At 45.1% G+C, this 23117-nt stretch overlaps 1 protein-coding gene across 1 annotated transcript in view; it reads left to right on the forward strand.

Annotated features, from left to right (window-relative positions):
• The window catches only part of TENM1 (teneurin transmembrane protein 1), a 652843-nt gene that overhangs the window by 510271 nt on the left and 119455 nt on the right, over positions 1-23117 (forward strand). Inside the window, exon 19 of the mRNA XM_048514741.1 lies at positions 10002-10234. Coding sequence (XP_048370698.1) covers positions 10002-10234 — 233 coding nt within the window. The remainder of the gene's footprint in view (positions 1-10001; positions 10235-23117) is intronic.

A 23117-nucleotide genomic window follows, 5' to 3' on the forward strand; every position in this document is an offset into this window, starting at 1 on the left:
CCTCCCATTAGGCCTCTCGTGACTACAGGAGAAACATAAACGAACAAAATGTGCACTGCATTCAGGGGAAAAGGAAAGTCAAAATGTCTGGCTTGCCCAACTTATTGCAAGAAGTTTTCTGTTTGTCTGTAGATTTCAACAGTAAAGACAGACAACCCAAAGCAGTGATGGTGAACCTTTTTGAGACTGAGTGCCCAAATTGCAACCCACACCCCACTTATTCATCGCAAAGTGCCAACCCAGAAATTTAATCTGAATGCTGAGGTTTTAGTTTAGAAAAAACCGGTTGGCTCCCTCTTCCTCCGCCCCACCCGCTCGAGCAGGGGCCAGCCTGCTCTAGCCTCCAGCAAGTCCCACACACACTGCTCTGTGCCTCTCTAGCATCTCTGCCTCCTCTGCCCCCCCTTCAGGCAACAGCCACCCGGAGCACAGGCACCAGGCCTGCCATCCGAGTCCTCCCTGCTCACCGTGGTGTCCGCACGTTGTGCTCAGTGGCCCAGGCCAGCCTAGATGTGTGTGTGGGGGGGGGGGTTGGTGATTTTCCACCCCCACATGACAAACTCTGTGTTTGCGTGCCCACAGAGAGGGCTCCGAGTGCCACCTCCGGCACCCGTGCCATAGGTTCGCCATCACTGACCTAAAGCAATGCATTTTTAGAGGGCAGCCATGTTGGTCTTTTGGTAGAACAGATAGTTTCGAATCCGGCAGCATCCTAGAGGCCAGCAAGATGATATGCTTTTGACACTCAAGGCTCCTGGGAACATTGACTCTCGAAAGTTCATACCCCAAAAATCCTTTGGGAGCATTGACTCTTAAAAGCGTATAACCCAAAAACGTTGTTGGTCTCAAAGGTGCTACGGAAGTAATACACCAAGGCCCTTCCGCACATGCAGAATAATGCACTTTCAATCTACTTTCAATGCACTTTGCACCTGTGCGGAATAGCAAAATCCACTTGCAAACAATTCTGAAAGTGGGGTTGTCAGAATCCCCAAAACTGCAACAAACTCATGTAAAAGAACAGTAGTTTATTGGTAATGAGGATCTCCCTGGCTAAAGCCAGAACTGTGATTTGCCATCCCCTTCTAGCAAACGGGACAGGGCGTCGGCCAAATGGTTGGTTTTGCCCGGGGAAAAATGCACAGTAAAACGAAACCACACAAAAAAATCAGCCCAACAAATCTGTTTAGCGGTGTCAGAATCCCAAAAACGGCAACAAACTCATGTAGAAGAACAGTAGCTTATTGGTAAGGAGGATCTTCCCTGGCTAAAGCCAGAACTGAGATTTGCCCGTGCAAACCCCTATAGTTAAAGCAGGGTGCACACACACACCCCCATCGTGGGAATGCCCGCCAAAAGAACTGCAAAATGAGATAACAGTGAAGACAGCCAGGCACTGACCTTGGACAGCACCTAGTACCGTATAGCATCACATAGAAGACAGAGAAAAGTCAGTTAGAAATGCAATTAACCCATTCCACCACCCTCAACAGCCAGAAAGCAGCAAAAGCAAACCCCATAATAAACAGGCCTCCCGACAGGGGTGCTGTGTGGTTTCCGGGCTGTATGGCCGTGTTCTAGCATCATCCTCTCCTTAGGAATCCACACAGCACCCGGAAACCACACAGCACCCCAGTGATTCCGGCCGTGAAAGCCTTCGACAATAAATTCTGAAAGTGGATCGTCTCGTAGCTCTGAAGTCTCCTATATTGACAGTTGTGCTGCTTCCACCCTTCCCCCTTGCTTGGGCCCCCCATCTTCTCCAAATTTACCCTTGAAAAGTGGGAGGGGGTTTCCCACAGTGAGAAAAGCTTGCAGCCACAGGGGAAGCCGCATTTTAAAGGCTTAGATGCTAGTGTGGAGCATCCATTATCACTAGGGGGGCTGGGAAATGGAGTTCTCAGTTCCTTCCATGCCAATTGATTGAGCTGGGAGACATTGGGAAATCAATTTGCAAGACTCCCTGTTGCCAGTGGATGATGTATACAAACTTAACGGCTTTTAAGAAGAGACTCTGGTACTACTACAGCCCTCCCTGGCTTACAAGGGTAGGCTTGGGGAGGAGCTGATTGGGGGGGGGGGGCACATGCAATATGCCAGCATTATGAAGTCTTAAAAGAGGGACTAAGAGCATTTTCCCACTTACCTTCTGCTGCGTGCTACTGTAGCCAAGTAGCGCAGGGTCCCCCGGCACTCCCCTCTACAGGGGCGGCGACCTCGCAGCCGCCCTGACGCTGCCGCTGTCCCGCCCCCTCAGCGCGCGTCATTCCTGGTGTTCTTCAAAACGGTGCCTTTTGATGACCCCGCACTCGTGGGGAAGCCCGGGCGCGCGCCAGAAATGTCGTGCGCTGAGAGTAGCGCGCGGCATAGGGGGCTCATGGTAAGTGGGGAAACGCTCAAAGATATTAGGAAGTTAGGAAACACGGAGTTGTTTTGTCAGTTAATTTATGTAACTCAGATTCCATAATAACTTCTTATTTATTAAGATTTTACCCTACAGATGGGCAGCAAAATTAGAGGTTTCTGTCCCAGCCATTGATAGTCAACAGTTCCTTGCTGTGTCCATTAACTTATTTAACTCAGACTCCATCTTAACTGCTAATTCATTTAGATTACTGTAAACTTGTTCATTGGAAGCAAAGGGAAAGGCAGGGGCTTAGGTGAAAATGTTGATGGTTGGAAGGGGTTGTTTTAAAACAGGGGAAATAGCTGAGGACGACGAAAGTGGATCCTATCGGCCAGCCAGTGATAATGGAAACCTCTGGTGAGCCGAATCTTCAGGTCTCTCATGCTGTTTACTTTCAGCACTAATTGAAAAGATCCAGGGAGCACAGCATTCAGGAGCAATCAACTAATTTCAACACCAGGTTTCTAAATAATGGAAGCGATAAAATCTTAAACTAATAAATGAATAATAGAGCACATCCATACACCAAATACACAAGCCATAAAAACATATACCGGTAAGCGGTCTAGAAAAACTTTAGAAATAAAATGTCCTGCAGACGTTTTAAAAAAATGTTTTGGCGCTTTTTTTTTTTAGTTCACACAGCCAGCCAAAAGCGCTGCCAGCCAAAACGGTTCTTTTCCCCCCCTTTGACACTTGTCAATTTCATTGTTACACCGGCCATTTTGTGTGCTGCAGCAGAGATTCTCCGTGAAGGTTCCCCACCAAGATTTCCTTTGCTTGCAGCTCATCCGATGACCATTTCGCTGTAAAAAGTGGATGAATCAAGTTTGTTTTGACACACCTGTCATTTTTCTTTGTTTTGTTTCGAGGGCGCTGTCTGCGAAGCTACGATGACACAAAATATGTGCATATTGCAGCTTCTCTAATCGTGACGTGGCACGGGAAGCCCACCCCCAAAGAAAAAAACTGCCACGGAAAATCTCCCATAGGGGTTAATGGAGATACACCACTTTTTTGTGGCATATTTCTGGGGCAAGCTGTACCAACACACAGGGACTGGGTGGGCATGGGTGGCAGTTTCTGGGTTGGATGCCACAGAGCCTGCCTGCCAGGGTATGCCTTCCTCACTTTTGCATTTGGCCCTTGTACTGGTGGGGGGGGCACCCACATCAGTGCAGGGCTATGCCGGCTCCAGGGGTGGGTCTGCCGTTCTCTTAGATTAGACCAGGGGTCTTCAAACTATAACCCTCCAGATGCTCATGGACTACAATTCCCATCAGCCCCTGCCAGCATGACTAAGTGGCAGGGCTGATGGGAATTGTAGTTCATGAACATCTGGAGGGCCATAGTTTGAAGACCCCTGGATTAGACTATTAAATATTCAGGCTGCGCTTAGACATCCTAACAAACTTAATTGAACGCTTGTCAGCCAAGAATGCCGCTGGTAGGTGTGCTTGTCTGTGCCCACTACTTCCCTCCTGTCCCTTTATTGCATAGGTGTCAAACTCACGGCCCTCCAGATGTTATGGACTACTGGAGGGCCACGAGTTTGACACCTATGCTCTATTGCAGTGATGGCGAACCTATGACACGGGTGCCAGAGGTGGCACTTGGAGCCCTCTCTGTGGGCACGTGCACACAGAGTTCATCATGTGGAGGCGGAAAATCACACACACACTCCACACACACACATCTAGGGTGGCCTGGACCACTGAGCATGACATGCACGCACCACGGTGAGCAGGGAGGACTCGGCTGGCGGGCCTAGTGCCTGTGCTCCGGGTGGCTGCTGCCCAAGGGGGGGGCGCAGAGGAAACAGAGATGCTAGAGAGGCACAGAACTTGCTGGAGGCTAGAGCAGGCTGGCCCCTGCTCGAGCGGGTGGGGTGGAGGAAGAGGGAGCCAACTGGTTTTTTCTAAACTAAAACCTCAGCATTCAGGTGAAATTGCCGGGTTGGCCCTTTGCGATAAATAAGTGGGGTTTGGGTTGCAATTTGGGCACTCAGTCTCGAAAAGGTTCGCCCTCGCTGGCCTATTGCATGGAGCATGGTGGAACATTTCCTGACTTGATCAGGCTCCAATTCGCCTGCTCGCGAATTGATAAGCGTTGAAATCTTTTATATGATGGAGCAATTTGAATTTGTAGAGATACAACCTTTTCTCAAGGCAGTCAATTTTTAAATTATGAAGGAATGAAAGTGCAGATGGTAGATTAAAGACCAAAGTTTAAATTCTTCTGAATAAGATTCTACTTGTGCAAGCTAAAAAAAAAATAATAATTTCAATTGTGAGGATCAAAAAATACAAAAGAATAATTACAGGTGATGAAAATAGATACAGTGGGATCTCCGCAATGGTAATATGAACTGGAAAATGGGCGAAAAAAACCCCTAAATGATAAATCAGGCATAAAATAAAGGTAAACCAGATTCTCCTTTGATGAATAGTATGAAAAGTGTATAATAATTCTTGTTTATGGTCCATTCTAAGAGCAAATTATGGAAAGTTTATGACCTGGTAGTTGATGTGATCTGTGGCTCTGAATTTATATTCCTTTGCCATATATATTCATATTATATTTGAGATTAATATAACCTTCTGATTTGGATAGCTACTGCTTGACTGAAAAGCTAGCAAAATCCTGTTTTTAAAAGCATACGTGATGTCGAAGCTGGAATTTCGAGCAGGCACATGAAATTTTATTGTCTGTATAATCAAAGCTCTCTTTAGCTGGGGATATTTTTTTTGCAAAAGTGAGATTCTTTTAGCTGTTCTTGCAGCATAGATGTTCTTGTGAAAAAACTCCAAAGCTATCCTCGAGTCATGTCTTGATCAAAGACACCTTTGGGAACAGTTAGTGTGAAGCTAGACTGTTCCCACCAAAGTATTCTTGCAGCTGCTTTCTTCTCTACTTAAGAACACAAAAACGTTGGTCAGCACAAATTCTTGTTCCGGAGTCGTTCTTGTTATTTGATAATGATTGATGTTCTAGTTCAGGGGTCTGCAACCAATTGGCCATGCTGGCAGGGGCTGATGGGAATTGTAGTCCATGAACATCTGGAGAGCCACAGGTTGCAGACCCCAGTTGACTCTTTCTTGCATGCTCACATGTGCAATTTCAGTGTGGAAGCTGAGTGCCAACTCAAACAGGGATGCATGTTGGCATAAAAATACAGAAATTGCTTATTGTCTTCCGGCACATAATACTTTACTAATGGTGAATGATGAAGAATCTCTGCATACAGGCATTTATATAAGGGGGGGACCCCGTGGCGGTGTGCTGGACAGCCTGAGAGACCCCCAAACCAGGACAATGTGCTATCCTATCAGACATATGTCACTCTAGGGTCGAATCCCCACTACCGTCTTAGCCAGGTTTCAGAACACAAACGACCTCAAACCTGGTTAGTTTGTGTTTTGAAACCTGGCTAAGACGGTAGTGGGGATTTGACCAGGGAGGTCGTCCCTCAAACCTGGTTAGTTTGTGTTCTGAAACCTGGCTAAGACGGTAGTGGGGATTCGACCTAGATTAGCTTCACAAAATGGTTAGGGGTTTTAATCCTGTTTTCTGAATATGGCAGAAAGAAACAGGTATCTTTTCTCCATCTATAACAGTCATACACAATAGCAACAAATTTAATGAATAAATATTCAGACGTTATTAGAATTTGAGGGTTATATCTGACTCTAGAATGTCTGTTGGTTCTTCCTACATATTCCAAAACCAGAAAAAAAAATGACTGTTGTTAATGTAGAAAGAATGCTCAATGTAAAATTCTGGAGAATAGGTAATGTTTCAATTGTGTATGCTGGGAACACAAGTGGAATACATACGCCACTGTGACATGCAGGTTCCAGCATATCAATTTGAACTTCCAATTATAATGTGTTTTACTAGATTTTTTTGAAATTGTATTTATCCTGGTTGCTTTCCTTGGGTCCCAACTGGGTTGGGAAAAAGTTGGGGATGGTGTTTGTGTAATATCTATGTATGGTAAAACTACTGAGCTATATGCCACCAAAGGAAGCGTACACTACTGCCAACTAGTGGATGACTTAGGCTTATTATGCATAAAGTGCTTTCCTTGGGGCTCTTGACTGGACTGTGGGGTCATAATGAGGTCTCCTCGTGTTTCTCTGTTTATACATGAAGAGGTCCCCCGCTGCCTACTATACAGCTTGCCTTCCCCCACTTCCAGGTTGTTCTCAGTCATTGCAAGATTGTCAGCTTTGTTTTTAATGCCCTTTATATTTATTTATTTATTTATTTATTTATTTATTTATTTATTTATTTATTTATTTATTTCTAGTATATATTTACTATACCGCCCACCCACGAAGGGATTCAGCGGTGTACAATCTAAGGGTGTTTCCCCACTTGCCACAACCCCCTGTATGCTGCGCGCTTCTCTCAGCGCGCGTCATTTCTGGCATGCGCCCGGGCTTCCCCATGAGTGCGGGGTCATCAAAAGGCGCCGGTTGGAAGAGCGCCAGGAATGACGCATGCTGAGGGGACGCGACAGCGACAGTATAAGGGCGACTGCGTTGTTGCCGCCCCTGTAGTGGGGAGTGCCGGGGGACCCCACACTACTTGCCTACAGTAGCGCGGGTCAGAAGGTAAGTGGGAAAACACTCTAAAACAACAAATGAAATGCATCAGAATTTTTTTTAAAATCATACATCAGACCACATAAAAATGCTTATCAGATGGTGAAAATTACCTACTGGAGCTCTACATATATCAATATTTCTATGCTATATCAATATTTCTCTGTTATATCAATAGTTTTGTTTGTCACTCTAGATTGGCTTCACAGTAGTTTTGCAAAAGCTGGCCGTAGATCCCCCCAAAATGCCTGTGAAGAGCGAGGGGAAGACCAAAAGGAGCAGAAACCCCAAAGCAAAAGGAAACTTCAGGGTTTCCCTACTCCCATTAACCCCGGGCCTTTCAGGATCTGCAGCACCATAACCCTGAGCAAGTCAGTACAGAAATCTTTGCCCTAAAGGAGACGTTCTCTCACTGTGGGGCAGAGCAGCAGTGTATAATCGTTCCTACGTTTTTCAAACAATGAAATCTGAGATATTACAGAAGTACTACCTTCATTCAAGATAATATGTTAAAGTATACTGAGTGACCAGATGCTTTTAACAATAAAATATGTATCTGAATGGTGTGGGTAAACAGATCAGCAAAGTTTTCATATGATTTTTTTGATTCCCTACCGCTCCACCTGAGTGGCTTATCTGGTGAACCAGGTGTGTTTCCACTCCTACATTCCTGCTGGGTGACCTTAGGCTAGTCACAGTTCTTCAGAACTTTCTCAGCTCCACCTACCACACAAGGTGTCTGTTGTGGGGAGAGGAAGGGGAAGGAACTCGTAAGCCACCTTGAGTCTCCTTGCAGGAGAGAAAGGTGGGGTATACATCCAAACTTCTTCTTATGGTGACCCTGTCGGGTTTTCAAGGTAAGAGACATCTGGAAGTGGTTTGCCGTTGCCTGCCTCTGCATGGGCTGAACGAGTTTGCAGAGAGCTATGACTGGACCAAGGTCACCCAGGAGGCTTCACATGGAGGAGTGGGGAATCAAACCCTGTTCTCCAGATTAGAGTCCGCTTCTCTTAACCACTACACCACCTTTGCTCTCGAATGAAACATAGGCTCATTCCGCACATGCAGAATAATGCACTTTCAAACTGCTTTCAGTGCTCTTTGAAGCTGGGCGGAATGGCAAAATCCACTTGCAAACAGTTGTGAAAGTGGTTTGAAAACGCATTATTTTGCGTGTGCGGAAGGGGCCATAGACATAAATAAGTATTTGGGGCTCTTCCCTCAAATCTAATTGGTTCTGAGCTGTTTCCAAGGCTGCAGTCCTAGGAATACTTGGGAACGGGATTTACCTTCGAACGGGCAGGTGTGGAATAAAGATATAAATAGGCTGAGCAATTAGTGATTTGTACATCTATATACGTGTGGCCTGTTTTTTAATTACATTTTTTACGTTCATGCGTCGCCTCAGGAACTTCTACTGTATTCGCAAATGCTAAAAATATAATAAAAGGTGATTGTAAAACTTAAAATAAAATATCGACAAGTACATTGTGCCCATGCTCGCTGATTGTAATGTTAGAGCTTACAGCTCACATATGTAAATACTGTGATTTAAAAAAAAAATACATCTTGTAATCTTCAGAGTGAGACGCTTTGATTTGTGAGATGAGTCATGCTAATTCACACCTAGGTGTTTTGACAGCCTTTTTCTTAGCAACATATTAAGTTGTGAAATATTTCCCCTTTTTCCATCATCTCAAGTTTCATATGTAAGGACCAGAATCCCTGGGAGCGTTTTTCCAGAATCTCTTGTGTATTTACTTCATTTACACCCTGCTTTTCTCCCCGATGGAAACTGGAAACAGTTGACTTCATTCCCCTTGCCTCCATTTTATGCTCACAACTGTCCTGTGAGGTAGCTGAGGCTGTAAGGGGGTGAACTGGGCCAAGTGAGCTTCCATGGCAGAGTAGGGATTAAAACCCCTCCCCTCCCTTGCATGCCACCCTCCCCCTCCCTTCTCTTCCCCTCCTTCCGCTAGGGTGGATGGGCCATGTCCAGATGCCAGACCCCCTCCCCTCCCTTGCATGCCACACCTCACTCCCTCACTCCCCTCCCTCTCCTTTCCATGCATGCCACCTCCACCTCCCTCCCGTCCCCCTCCCTCCGCTAGGGTGGGTGGGTCATGTCCAGATGCCAGGCTCCCTCCCCTCCCTTGCTACTCCTCCCTTGCTATCCCTCCCTTGCTCCTCCTCACTCCCTCCTCTCCCAGATTTTAAGCTGACACTCTAACCACTATACCACACTGGCTCTTGTGAAGCTGTGGTGGCCAGCTTGGTGTAGTGGCAAAGAGCAGTAGGCTTTAATCTGGAGAACCGGGTTTGATTCCCCACTCCTCCACATGAACAACACTTATCTGGCGAACTGGATTTGTTTTCCCACTCCTACACGTGAAGCCTGCTGGGTGGCCTTGGGCTAGGCACAGTTCTCTCAGAACTCTCTCACTCCCACCTGCCTCACAAGGTGTCTGTTGTGGGAAGTGGAAGGGGGTTGTAAGCTGCTTTGAGACTCCTCAAAGGTAGAGAAAGGCAGAGTATAAATCTACACTCTTCATCTTCCTCTTCTTCATAGATTGTAACTTTTGCATAACTTACAAATTTTATTCTTGGGTTTGTTAAGACGAAGAGGAAGAAGAGTTTGGATTTATGCCCCGCCTTTCTCTCCTGTAAGGAGACTGAAGGTGGCTTGCAAACTCCTTAACATTTTGACACTTGTATAAAATCATCGGCTCATTCCGCACATGCAGAATAATGCACTTTCAAACTTCTTTCAGTGCTCTTTGAAGCTGTGCGGAATAGCAAAATCCACTTGCAAACAGTTGTGAAAGTGGTTTGAAAACACATTATTTTGCGTGTGCGGAAGGGGCCATCGCTTTTTGGGGGGGAAATTGTGAAGAAGCAAGGCAGTGTTTTTAAGCTCCAGAAGAAAAAAGAAGGCATGTTAGATGATTATTCATTTCAGTCTTTATTCTTCTCTTCCTTTTCAGCACGAGTCCGGCTCATAAATACTACCTGGCCATGGACCCTGTATCAGAATCTCTTTACTTGTCTGACACAAATACCAGGAGAGTTTACAGAGTGAAATCTCTCAGCGAGACGAAGGATTTGGCCAAGAACTATGAGGTGGTGGCGGGAACTGGGGACCAGTGCCTTCCTTTTGACCAAAGTCACTGTGGAGATGGAGAGCGGGCCTCAGACGCGTCACTTCACAGTCCCCGAGGTAAGGAAAAAACACACATTATCCTTCCACACGGCACATGTTAAAATGCTATAAATACAAATGCGAGAAAAATATTCAGCGGCTCTAAATCTCAGCAGGAAAAGAGGAAGCCCTAACGTGAGATAGATTAACTCTATAAAGGAAACTATGGCCCTCAGTTTGTAGACTTCCTTTAGCCTTGGACGCCACCTTGGAATCCCACATAAAGAAAGGAAATGCCCGTGTGGCATGGGTTCTGTGGAAACAGTATCTCATATGCTGTTGAATTGTCCTTTTCATGAGATAGGTAGGAAGAAGCACATAATCCCCTTCCTGCATGGACGTGAAGGCATTACAGATGAACAGAAGGTTATATATCTTTTAAACAGCCACAACTACGAGCTGTTGGAAGTGGTGGCTAAATTTTTAAATGGTGTTATTTTAACTCGTCAGAAGTTGTAAAGGCTGTTATTATCTTGTAATGTTAATGTTGAACTATTTATATGCCATTAAAGGTATTCGAAATCGAAATCGACTGTTAATAATAAGTTTTGTAGGGCATGAGCGCATAGAGTTGCCGTGAGTCAGAAGTGACTTCATGTGACTTAACATACACACAGAGCTCTATATTTTGCTATAAGAAACATGAAGGATTTATTCCAGGGGAGTAGCTGTGTTAGGTAGAAATAACAACAAAACTTGTCACTCCTTAAAGATAAATACGTTTATTGTGGCCTATGCTTCCATGATTCAGAGCCTACTTTACTTGATGTATTAAATTTAGGTGACAGAAAGAGGTATGTCCAGAGCTACAAACAGTAGAAAGACTGTCTAGGGTATTTCAAAGTTGAGTTTGTCAGGACAAGGTATGTAACCCTAAATTGCAGAGTAAAGATGAAAGCAAGATGTAGGCAAAAGAGTAAACAATCCCATCCAAATGGGTATGGACTACTTCCAACTGTTGAGGAATTCATTCATTCATTCATTCATTCATTCATTCATTCATTCATTCATTCATTCATTCAGCCTTTATTTGGCATAACCAATATAAAATCACATCAAAATACAAACTTGTAACATATAGCAAATAGAGTTGATTCATACATACTATTGCTTATGGGACACTTCCAATAGAAAATTTGCAGCCATTTTGCAGATTGTAGCATCAGAGTTATTTAATAAAAACAATAATCTGCTTGGTTCATCTAGCTCACTAGGTATCATAGAAAGCAACCTAGAGTATTTAATTCTAATACTTGCCGATTTGGGACAACAGAACAGTTGGTGAGATGATGTTTCTAATTGGTTTGCATCACACGAGCTCACCCCTTTTGCTCATTTCTAGATTGTTATATCTACCACGTAGTATAGCAGAAGGGAAAACATTGAAGCGAGCAAGTGAAAAAAACTCTTCTCTGGTCTGGATTGGTCAGATGATACAAATCGGAGGCCATTCTGTTATGTTGTAAAGGGATTGATAGATGTAAAGGTGAGCAAGTTTTCCTCGCTGCCAGGGCTAAATAGTTCCATTCTCTCTCCAACAATTTTTGTTTTAATAATTTATACGATTCTGAACAAGTTAAAGGTAGAAGGGAATCAAGAGGTATACCAAGTGTTGAGGAATTGACAAAGTAGGATGAATCTGAAGGAGGGGCAGTTATTTCTTTCGGGGGGGGGGCGGTATTGAACAAACTGCTTCAAACACCTGTTGAATCTAAGTCTGATATTGTTGAATTTGCATATGAATTCCAACTCAGCATCTTCTCAGTGATGTTTCCCTCCAATTATTTCTCCTATAATTCTTTTGTCCTGAAGTTCTGTATCCTTCAGGTCCATTATTGAATGTCCAGGGAGGCTGAAATACTCCATTGTTGATTTTAGGATGTTTCCATGTTTTAAACGTTTGATTAATTTGAATTTCCTCTCCTGTGTAGAGGTGTTCCGTATAAATGGCGTCTAATAGCATGAGCAGTGTTAGGGCATAAATGACATTACAAATGAACCCTTGATGGCTAATACTAGTGGGTGCTGGGACAGGGTTACTTGATTTTGGCTCAGAGTTGGCACTAAGGCTCATTCCGCACATGCAGAATAATTCGCTTTCAAACTGCTTTCAGTGCTCTTTGAAGTTGTGCGGAATAGCAAAATCCACTTGCAAACAGTTGTGAAAGTGGTTTTAAACGCATTATTTTGCGTGTGCGGAAGGGGCCTAATCTACTAAGGCCACTGATATTTGAATCTTTCATTTAAAACACATTGTCATAAACTTCCAATTCTGTAATGTTCTCTCTGGTTGGCAAATAGAGGAGTCTAAAGGCGGGTCATTAAAACCCACAACTTCTGCAGAAATTGTCCTCCTTTGGTAGTACAATCATTCCAGATGCTTGTCGTTCAACTTCCCCCTGAGAATGCTTCATTGTAACTCACCTGTTCTTCATGATGAATGATCAGAGACTCATAACCATATAAAACATCCAGGTATTCGTCAACATTTGGCATATAAAGATCCATCACTGTCATCTGTTGACTGCGCCTTGCTCATTTATCATGTCAGAGTCAGCCTTTACACCACTACAGTTCCATTAACTTCTGTCACTGAACATGGTAATCCTCTGAAAACATATTTGTACTAAAGAAGTTTGCATTATTTCCTCTACTTTTATTTATTTAGCTACTGGAGCTTTGTGGCTCAAGATACTACTGTCATAAATTCACATGATGCTAAGAGGCATCAGTTGAATTGAGATCCATCTTTATTTTAGTATTAACTGTAAGGAATGGAAGAGGAAATTGTGGTTCTTCTCCTGCTGACTAGCTTCTTGCAGGATCTTGATGGAAACTGTAGTCAGTTGTGGTTGTTTTGCATGTTGATATATGAGATATTTACATTACTGTTAGGCCTTCCAATCTAGGAAGGCCATGTCGAAGGCAACTATTAGCTCTACTCTAAGGCCATGTAGAATTGAGGCATATCTACCGTTGCAAGGCATTACAAACTCAACACGTATGGTTGAGCAGAGGCAGCCTTCAGCAAAAGGATTCTGCAACATGTTCTCGAACAATGGATGATGACTCACTTCTGTGGGAGGTCCCACACAAAATGTCCTCCTGAGCCAGAGGGAGAATGGTGCATTGGATATTCATTATGAAGGGTCCTTCTCAGAGGTGGGATCCAGCAGGTTCTCACAGGTTCCCGAGAGTAGGTTACTAATTATTTGTGTGTGCCGAGAGGGGGTTACTAATTGGTGATTTTGCCACGTGATTTTGGCCTTAGCTACGCCCCTCCTCTCAGCAGTAGCGCACAGAACTGGAAGCAGTCTAGCAGGAGGTGCACCGGCGTGCGTGGCAGCCTGCACCTGTCTGCATTTGTTTCCCGCCCAAGGACCAGCGCAGTGGCTGCGTCCTTGCCACAGCCCCGCCCAGGAATGCCGTGCCCCCGGAATGCCTGGCCACGCCCCCGTCATGTCCCGCCCAGTCCCATTGGCACTACGCCACAGTTTGAATCCCACCACCATGGGAACCTGTTACTAAAATTTTTGGATCCCACCACTGGTCCTTCTCCTCTGGGGTCAGGAGGGCATCTTGATCCTTCCCTTTTTGAATATACAGTTTACACCTCCACAGCTCAAGCAACAGAGCGGGGAATCAAACCCGGTTCCTCCAGATTAGAGTACACCTGCTCTTAACCACTATTCCACAGGGTCAGCACTTGAAAAGGAGACCACCAAGGAAGATGCTGCAGAAGAAAGCAATGGCAAACCACCTCTGCTTTTCCCTTGCTGGGGTAGCCATGAGTCAGCTCTGACTTGACGGCACTTTACTCAAACATACACATAACATGTCATGAGCTGCCGCAACTGGATTGGACAAAGCAGGCTGAAGATGACAAAAAGTTACACCACAATAAATGTGTTGAAGAGTCTGTTGTTTTTGAAACAGCAAACATGGGCCCCTTCCGCACACGCAAAATAATGCATTTTCAAACCACTTTCACAACTGTTTGCAAGTGGATTTTGCTATTCCGCACAGCTTCAAAGAGCACGGAAAGCAGTTTGAAAGTGCATTATTCTGCATGTGCGGAATGAGCCATGGTGTCCCAGCCAAATGCTTCTTAGACAGATATCTGGCTCTGTGGAGCGATAACGTCACCCATGATTATTTTGGTCTCAGCGACAGCTCTGAGCTATTAGGCCAATGTTCATCTATCACCTCCATTTTCTTCCCACCCCTTTCCCAAAAGGACTCAAATTGACATATCTGGCTCTCCCCTCCTTCCATTTTATCATCACAGCAACCCCGTTAGAAAGGTGAACCTGAGAAGGTCTGACTGGCTGAAGGTTAATCAGTCAGTTTCATGGAAGAACGGGGATTTGAACCAATTTCTCTTTATCTAATACTCTAACCATCCCCTCATACTGGCTCTCAAGTTCAGTATTCACATGCAAGCTCAGCGCGCAAAAGACACAACACAAAGAGAGTCCGCCTCTGCCGGGTGAAACCTGGTCATGGATTTGAACAGACTTTGAAAAACAGTTCGATTGGGGGAAATGTTGAACATCATTAGTACTCAGTACGAGTCATGAGGAGTGGAGGGTGCCGAAATCTTGCAGGACGAACTCTAACTGTTCTGCTTTTGGCTTACTAACCTTCTAGGGTACTGCAAATGCCTAATTAGGAGCTGGGAGGGGAAGTTTGGTTTTTCACTCTGGCTCGGAGCTAATAAAGGAAAGCTGTAGATCAGTAGAAAGTCCAAATGAGATGTCAGGCAATTGGATGTACACAACCCGCTGTTACCCAAGATGGTCTCTCAATAATATGGGGAATATTAGCTTAGAGCAGACTGCTTATTAATGTTGCAAGAAGCTGCGTAAGGAATCTTTTAATACCAGTGTATATGGAGATCAGCTCTCAGAAGAAAATCCACAGAGAGGAATTTAATGCAAATTTGACATTTTGTAGGGATAAGGGGTTCACAAGCATTGGATTCAATTCAGCAAACATTCACACACAGAGTTCCTAAGATACAGATAGGTTGGAAAATAAATTTGGAATAGAACAGAGGTGTGGAGTATATGGATATGACCTGATCATAAAGTGAAGAAGATCCAGGGTTCAGAGCCAGCATCTTGTTCCAGAGGGGTGCAACGCATTGGGCGTAGCAACAAAGATGGAAAGGTATTAGTGGTCTTTAAGGGGGGTAGGATATTTATAGGGTGAAGGACCACCTCTGGGAGTGTCAGGACAACCCTTGGGGGATGTCTGGGTGGATTATTTGAGAAACAATCAAGGTATTGGTATTGATCTTTAAGGCCTTACGCGGCATGGGGCCCACATACCTACGGGACTGCATCACCCCCTATGTCCCACATAGGCCGCTACGATCAATGGCGGCAGAACTGCTGGAGATCCCAGGCCCTGCAAGGATGCGGCTGGCCTCGACCCAGGCCAGGGCCTTTTCGGCCCTGGCCCCTGCCTGGTGGAATGCTCTACCTCCAGCTGTCTGGGCCCTGCGGGACCTTGGCGAGTTCCACAGAGCCTGTAAGACAGAGCTATTTCACCAGGCTTTTGGAGGGGCCGGCCGCTGTTCCACTGCCCCCCATTAAATCAAAGCTGCCAGCCTGGACCATCTGGTTGGGCCCTAATTCCACCTTGGGCCCTGCCTATCTCCTCCCCTTCCTTTTTCTTCCTTTTCTTTCTTCTTTGGCCTTAGATCGGGCACCTGTGTATATATGTGTTTACACAATCTGGTTGTTTTAATTTATTTATTAATTGCTGCTGAGTTTTAATGGCTTAATTTTTATGTTGTATTGTTTGCTGTTGGGAACAGCCGTGTTGGGAGCCGCCTCGAGCCCTTCGGGGATGTGGCGGCCTATAAATTTAATAAATAAACAAACAAATAAATAAACAATGGGGTGCACTGAGGTGGTCAAAAGAAGTTAGTTACAGAAAGGAGTGTTTGGGTTAAGATAATCAGGGGACATCAGGAGTCTTCTTGTGACTGGAAATGAGTATCCATTCAGTAGGGCTATTGTGTTGAGAACATATTCTTCCTTAGCTATTCAGCTGAAAACCTGTTGACATGACAAGCAGGCTGAAAGCATGGGAACCGGAAAACAATTCTTGTAGGTTGACCTGGCTGTTGCCAGAGAATGGCAATGCCACCATCACCCTTTAGGCTGGCAAGTGGGCAGGGGCACCTGTGAATAAGCACTCCCCCCCTCTCCCCGCTATGCCGGGTGAAACCTGGGGCGTTTCTCCACTCTAAAAATAACGTGGAGACTTACCGCTTTCGTCTGCTGCAGGACCTTTTCGGCGCGGGGTGATGTTCCCCACCGCAGCTTCTGCCCCTTCCTAAATGACCGCTGGCAGCCGCGCAGCAGCCAGGCAGGACTCCCCACGATCCGTTCAGGGGGTGTCCTGATTGGCTGCTGCGTTCGTGATTTTCCCGCCGCCTGATGATGTGGACCCTTCCGTCCAATCAGGGCATGGAGGGGCGTTTGTGATGCGGCAGGATTTTTTTTAAAATTTTCAACTGGACGAATCCTCGACTATTTGTGGACACATCTTGTCAACATCTTGTGTCCACAAATAGTCGAGGATTCGTCCAGTTGAAAACTTTAAAAAAATTCCCGCCACATCGCGAACACCCCACCATGCTCTGATTGGATGGGAGGGTCCATGTCATCAGGCGGCGGGAAAAAGGAAACCGGGGTAACCACCCAGCCTTCCCCACTGTCCCGCACTCTGCGCAGGGTTATCAAAAAGGCTCTGTTCAAAAGAGGAGCCGAAATGACGCGTGCTGAGGGGGCGCGAGAGGGGCAGAATCGGGGCGGCTGCGCTGTTGCCGCCCCTGTAGTGGGGAGTGCCACTGGACCCCGCGCTAATTGGCAAGGTTAGCGCACAACAAAAGGTGAGTGGGGAAAGGGCCCTGGTCATGGATTTGAACAGACTTTGAAAAACAGTTTGATTGGGGGAAATGTTGAACATCATTGGTACTCAGTACGAGTCATGCGGAGTGGAGGGTGCCGAAATCTTGCAGGACGAACTCTAACTGTTCTGCTTTTGGCTTACTAACCTTCTAGGGTACTGCAAATACCTAATTAGGAGCTGTGAGGGGGAGTTTGGTTTTTCACTCTGGCTCAGAGCTAATAAAGGAAAGCTGTAGATCAGTAGAAAGTCCAAATGAGATGTCAGGCAATTGGATGTACACAGCCCGCAAGAATGCTTTTCTTTAAGAAAAAAAGTACCTAGCTTGCAACAGCTTGTAATTATAGTCAGGGGCTTTAACATGTCTTTAATGACAGAAGGTAAGTGTAGAATAAGCATAAATAAAATGTTAATCTTCAGACTGCTAATTAATGTAAGAAATCAATTCTAAAGGTTGGTGAAATCTTAGGGTGGTTTCTTTAAAAAAAGAAAGATCCTGTTTCTAGAAAACAAAAGTCAATATATTGTTGGTGACTGAAGTTGATTATATCCAATTAGCAAACAATTATTTGTTGGGACATTTACTCATCGGGGATAGAGTTTAGTGACAGAGGGTAGTTGTTGTTTAAAATAAACTCTGTAATGTCTGGCTACAATGATGTTGAATGTGGTGTAGTAGTTAAGAGCGGTAGACTCTAATCTTGAGAACTGGGGCCCCTTCCGCACATGCAGAATAATGCACTTTCAATCCACTTTCACAATTGCTTGCAAGTGGATTTTGCTATTCTGCACAGTAAAATCCAGCTGCAAAGTGTATTGAATGTGGGTTGAAAGTGTGTTATTCTGCATGTGTGGAAGGGATCTGGGTTTAATTCCCCATTCCTCCACATAAGCAGCTGACTCTAACATGGTGAACCGGGTTTGTTTCCCCACACTTACACATGAAGCCTGCTGGTTGGCCTTGGGCCAGTCCCAGTTCTCTCAGACCTCTCTCAGTTCCATCTATCTCACAAGGTGTCTGTTGTGGAGAGAGGAAGGGAAGGAGTTTGTAAGCTGCTTTGAAACGTCTTACAAGAAGAAGAAGAAGAAGAAGAAGAAGGAGGAGGAGGAGCAGGAGGAGGAGGAGGAGGAGTTTGGATTTATATCCCCCCTTTCTCCCCTGCAGGAAACTCAAAGGGGCTTACAATCTCCTTGCCCTTCCCCCCTCACAACAAACACCCTGTGAGATAGGTGGGGCTGAGAGAGCTCCGAGAAGCTGTAACTAGCCCAAGGTCACCCAGCTGGCATGTGTGCAAGTGTACAGGCTAATCTGAAGCCTCCACAGCTCAGGTGGCAGAACTGGGAATCAAACCCATTTCCTCCAGATTAGATACATGAGCTCTTAACCTCCTACGCCACTGTAAGGAGGGATAAAAAAACCAAACTCTTCTTCATCGTCTTCTTATGTGACACCAAAAAGTTTAATTATGATCGTGTTGTTAGCAACAAATTGGTAAGCTGCCGATGCTAGTTCCAAATGGCCTGGGAGAAATTGACGATATTGTAATAACTGAGGAATTTACACGGACCGAATTCTTGTTGATCATCTGTTGTTGCAAAAAAAAACGCCAACGCCAACGCATCTGCTCACCCTTCTTTGGAGAGTGTGAGAAATACTGTCCTAATTTTAGAGGACGTAAAAAGAGACATTACTAAAAACACTGCTATTCAGTAAATATCGTGTCTGGTCTTAAACAGCCAGCTATGATTTCAGGAGGCTAAGGGGACAGACATCATCCCGAATATCAGACATTCAAAACAACCTCTTTTTATTGTGAACGTTTTATGATATTTACTCACTTAATAATAAATAGGACACAGGAATATATTAATCGTAAGTCAACCCTACATTAAATTCCTCAAACAGTTGCGATTCTTGTTTGTGTTAGTTTAGAACAGACTAGTGAAACAGTCACAATTATGTGAAATCCCTCTAGCCTTGGAATGAGTTAGCTAGATACATAATTTATCTAAGCTAATGTACTTTTGAAAGCATCAATAGAAGAAGACTTCCTATTTGAAAAGATCCATAAGCGGGGAATAAATGCTGGCATCATCGTGATTTAAATAGTTTTAGCCCATGTGAGTTGCTTCCCAGGGCTCTCAGAGTCTTTGGCCATTTGTGCACTTACTGTTTGCAGTCCGGCTCTATGCTTTGCAGTGGGATCTCCCCCATCTCTTTGCTTACATGCGAGGAGGTTTCCCGAGCCTAGCCACCATTTTCCCTTTCCCTGCCTCCAAGTCAGGAGGTTGTTTGCTGGTGGGGGCAAAACTGCTCCTGTGTGGGTGGGGGAAGGTGAGGAGGAGCTCCAAATCTGAAGGAAGCAAAACACATACTGGTCTGCTTTGCTTTCCCTGTACAAGCAAGGGGGAAAAATCACAGTTTGCCTGCTTTCACAAACTGCAAGACTTCTCTGATCTGCAGCGTGGTGAGATCTGAAGGGGAAACATATCTGTAACTGAAAATCCAACCTGAAAGGAATGAACATTCCATGCAAAGGAGACCAGATGCATGAATGGCCTTTTTTTCCCCCTAGAATAATTTTTAGGAGGCATAAGACTCCTTATCCAGTGTGGTCTAATTGGGAGGGGCAACTTGTGGATACATTGCACCTAATAAGAACATAAGAACTAGCCTGCTGGATCAGACCAGAGTCCACCTAGTCCAGCACTCTGCACCAGGTGCCTTTGGGAGCTCACATGCAGGAAGTGAAAGCAAGGGCCTTCTGCTGCTGCTGCTCCCGAGCACCTGGTCTGCTAAGGCATTTGCAACCTCAGATCAAAGAGGATCAAGATTGGTAGCCAGAGATCGATTTCTCCTCCATAAATCTGTCCAAGCCCTTTTTAAAGCTATCCAGGTTAGTGGCCATCACCACCTCCTGTGGCAGCATATTCCAAACACCAATCGCACGTTGCGTGAAGAAGTGTTTCCTTTTATTATCTATTAATAGTACTACTTTCCCCACCTAAAAAAAAAGAGTAATGAGAACATAAGAAGAACTCTACTGGATCAGAACAGTGGTCCATCTACTCCAGCATCCTGTCTCACACAGTGGCCAACAACAGGAAATAGAGGCTGAGGCCTTCCCCTGATGTTGCCTCCTGGCACTGCCTCTGCACGTGGCTGTTGCCTTCAATCACTATGGCTAGTTGTCACCTATCCTCCATGAACCTCTCAAATCCCTTCTCTGTGAGTTTTGATTTGTGAGATGGGATGAAGAAGAAGAAGAAGAGGAAGAGGAAGAAGAAGAAGAAGAAGAAGAAGAAGAAGAAGAAGAAGAAGAAGAAGAAGAAGTAGTAGTAGTAGTAGTAGTTTGGATTTATATCCCCCCTTTCTCCCCTGCAGGAAACTCAAAGGGGCTTACAATCTCCTTGCCCTTCCCCCCTCACAACAAACACCCTGTGAGGTAGGTGGGGCTGAGAGAGCTCCAAGAAGCTGTGACTAGCCCAAGGTCACCCAGCTGGCATGTGTGGGAGTGTACAGGCTAATCTGAATTCCCTAGATGAGCCTCCACAGCTCAGGCAACAGAGCTGGGAATCAAACCCAGTTACTCCAGATTAGATACACAAGCTCTTAACCTCCTACGCCACTGCTGCTCCAAGAGAAGCTTGTTTTCAGATACCATTTTTGTTCAGATATGTGAAGAGGACAAGGGGGAACATGAAGCAGGGTCCCAAATCCTTCAGCCTGAGGACTGAATTATCCTAATTTTTTCTGCACTCCCTTGCAAATTGGCTTCTGAGTTTTTCTGTGCCTGGAGGAGGTAAAAATCCATATCATATCTAGAGCAGCTTTGTGCAAGCAAAGATCCAGGCAGTTGTATATTGACTCATGGGGCATGGTTTGTAGACAGTGAAGTGGAAGGCGCTCATCCCGATGAAGCAAGTAAGGCCACGAAATGAAAGCAGCCACGTATGTGGATAACCAGCGTGGACATGCATGCGCTGGCCCCAAACACATCCCAGTTTTCACTCAGGTCCTGTTACATTTCCTGCATGTGTCCATTGGTGATGAACATTCTGCAACCAGAGCTGCTAGTTATTGGATGTGACCAATTTAGCCATGACTACAAATGGACCTGGGGCTACAATTTAACTCTATTAATGCTGATATTGAGAGGTATTGATTTTCATGCTATGCGTAAGAAAAGCTGGAGCAGGAGAAGGGGCATTCAGACACAGTGAGCAAACTGTCTTTTTTTCTCGTGGAAAAGTGTTGTTTAATTGTGGCTTAACACATTGACTGAGGTCGTTTCCCCACTTACCTCGACCAAAGGTTGCTACACGCTACTCCCAGCGCGCGTCATTTCTGGCGTGCTCCTGGGCTTCAACAAAAGGCGCGGTTTCAAGGAGTGCCAGTAATGACTCACGCTGAGGGGGCGTGGCAGCGGCAGCGTCGGGGCGGCTGTGTTGTCACCGTCCCTGTAGTGGGGAGTGCCGGGGAACCCCACGCTACTTGGGGAGAGTAGCGCGCAGCGGCAGGTAAGTGGGGAAACGACCTGAATGCAGCCATTGTCACAAATACTGGATTTCGTCCAACAGATTTTGGCCAATATAACATCATGAGCTGTGTAGCTCGAGTATGTACAAAGTCATGTTAATTTCAAGGCCTGAGTGTTCAGCAAGGCTGTTAGCTTTTATCTATCACACCCTTAGAAAGTCATAAAAGACGGGACCAAAAATCACCCACCTTTAAACTGTAACTCAGTTATGTCTTATTTTTGTTGTGCCTAATAGTAGCCTAGAAATAACTAATAGCACAAATTGCCTTGTTAGTCTCTGGATGGCAACTTTAATTAAAAGTGCCACAGATGTTTAGAGGCTTAAAAATGGACAGCCTGTAATTTTCTCTTTTCCAACCATAAAATTAACCAATTTGCTTTGCTTTTCCTATTAAAAGTTTCACAGGAAACGGCAAGTTCTTCCCAAACACAGTGGGCACGTTTTGTTTTTCTCAGATCTCTCCAGCAGTGGGAGATGTTTTCATCTATTGATTCTTTGAAAGCTGAGCTTGAGAAAGTTTGTCCGGTGTAAACTGTATATTCAAAAAGAACAAAACAGAAAATTTTGAAAGTGATTGCCATTGTTCTTACCATCATTACTTAATAAATTCTGACAAAAAGTGTACTCATGTAATGAAACAGCGGGAGTGATTAGCTGTTGGAAGGTGCGTGAAACAATAAAAATTGATTTGCAAAAGAGTTCACTGGTGGGTACATTGGATGTCCAACATGGCATACTGGTAGGACTAGGTTTGGGGGGGACCCCGGTTCAAATCCCTACTCCACCATGGAAACTCTCTGGATAACCTTGGATCAGCAGTGGATATTGAAGAGATAGAAAAAGTGCAGAGAAGGGCAACGAGGATGATTGAGGGACTGGAGCACCTTCCTTATGAGGAGAGGCTGCAGCGTTTGGGACTCTTTAGTTTGGAGAGGAGACGTCTGAGGGGGGATATGATTGAAGTCTCTAAAATTATGCATGGGGTGGAAAATGTTGACAGAGAGACATTTTTCTCTCTTTCTCACAATACTGGAACCAGGGGGCATTCATTGAAAATGCTGGGGGGAAGAATTAGGACTAATAAAAGGAAACACTTCTTCACACAACGTGCGATTGGTGTTTGGAATATGCTGCCACAGGAGGTGGTGATGGCCACATTAACCTGGATAGCTTTAAAAGGGGCTTTCAGGATTTATGGAGGAAAGAGTCGATTTATGGGCTACCAATCTTGATCCCTCCTTGATCTGAGATTGCAAATGCCTTAACAGACCAGGTGCTCGGGAGCAACAGCCGCAGAAGGCCATTGCTTTCACATCCTGCATGTGAGCTCCCAAAGGCACCTGGTGGGCCACTGCGAGTAGCAGAGATATGGACTAGATGGACTCTGGTCTGATCCAGCTGGCTTGTTCTTATGTTCTTAAGAGCAGGTGTACTC

The sequence above is a fragment of the Sphaerodactylus townsendi genome, linkage group LG13 (assembly GCF_021028975.2).
Source record: "Sphaerodactylus townsendi isolate TG3544 linkage group LG13, MPM_Stown_v2.3, whole genome shotgun sequence".
Lineage (NCBI taxonomy): Eukaryota > Metazoa > Chordata > Lepidosauria > Squamata > Sphaerodactylidae > Sphaerodactylus > Sphaerodactylus townsendi.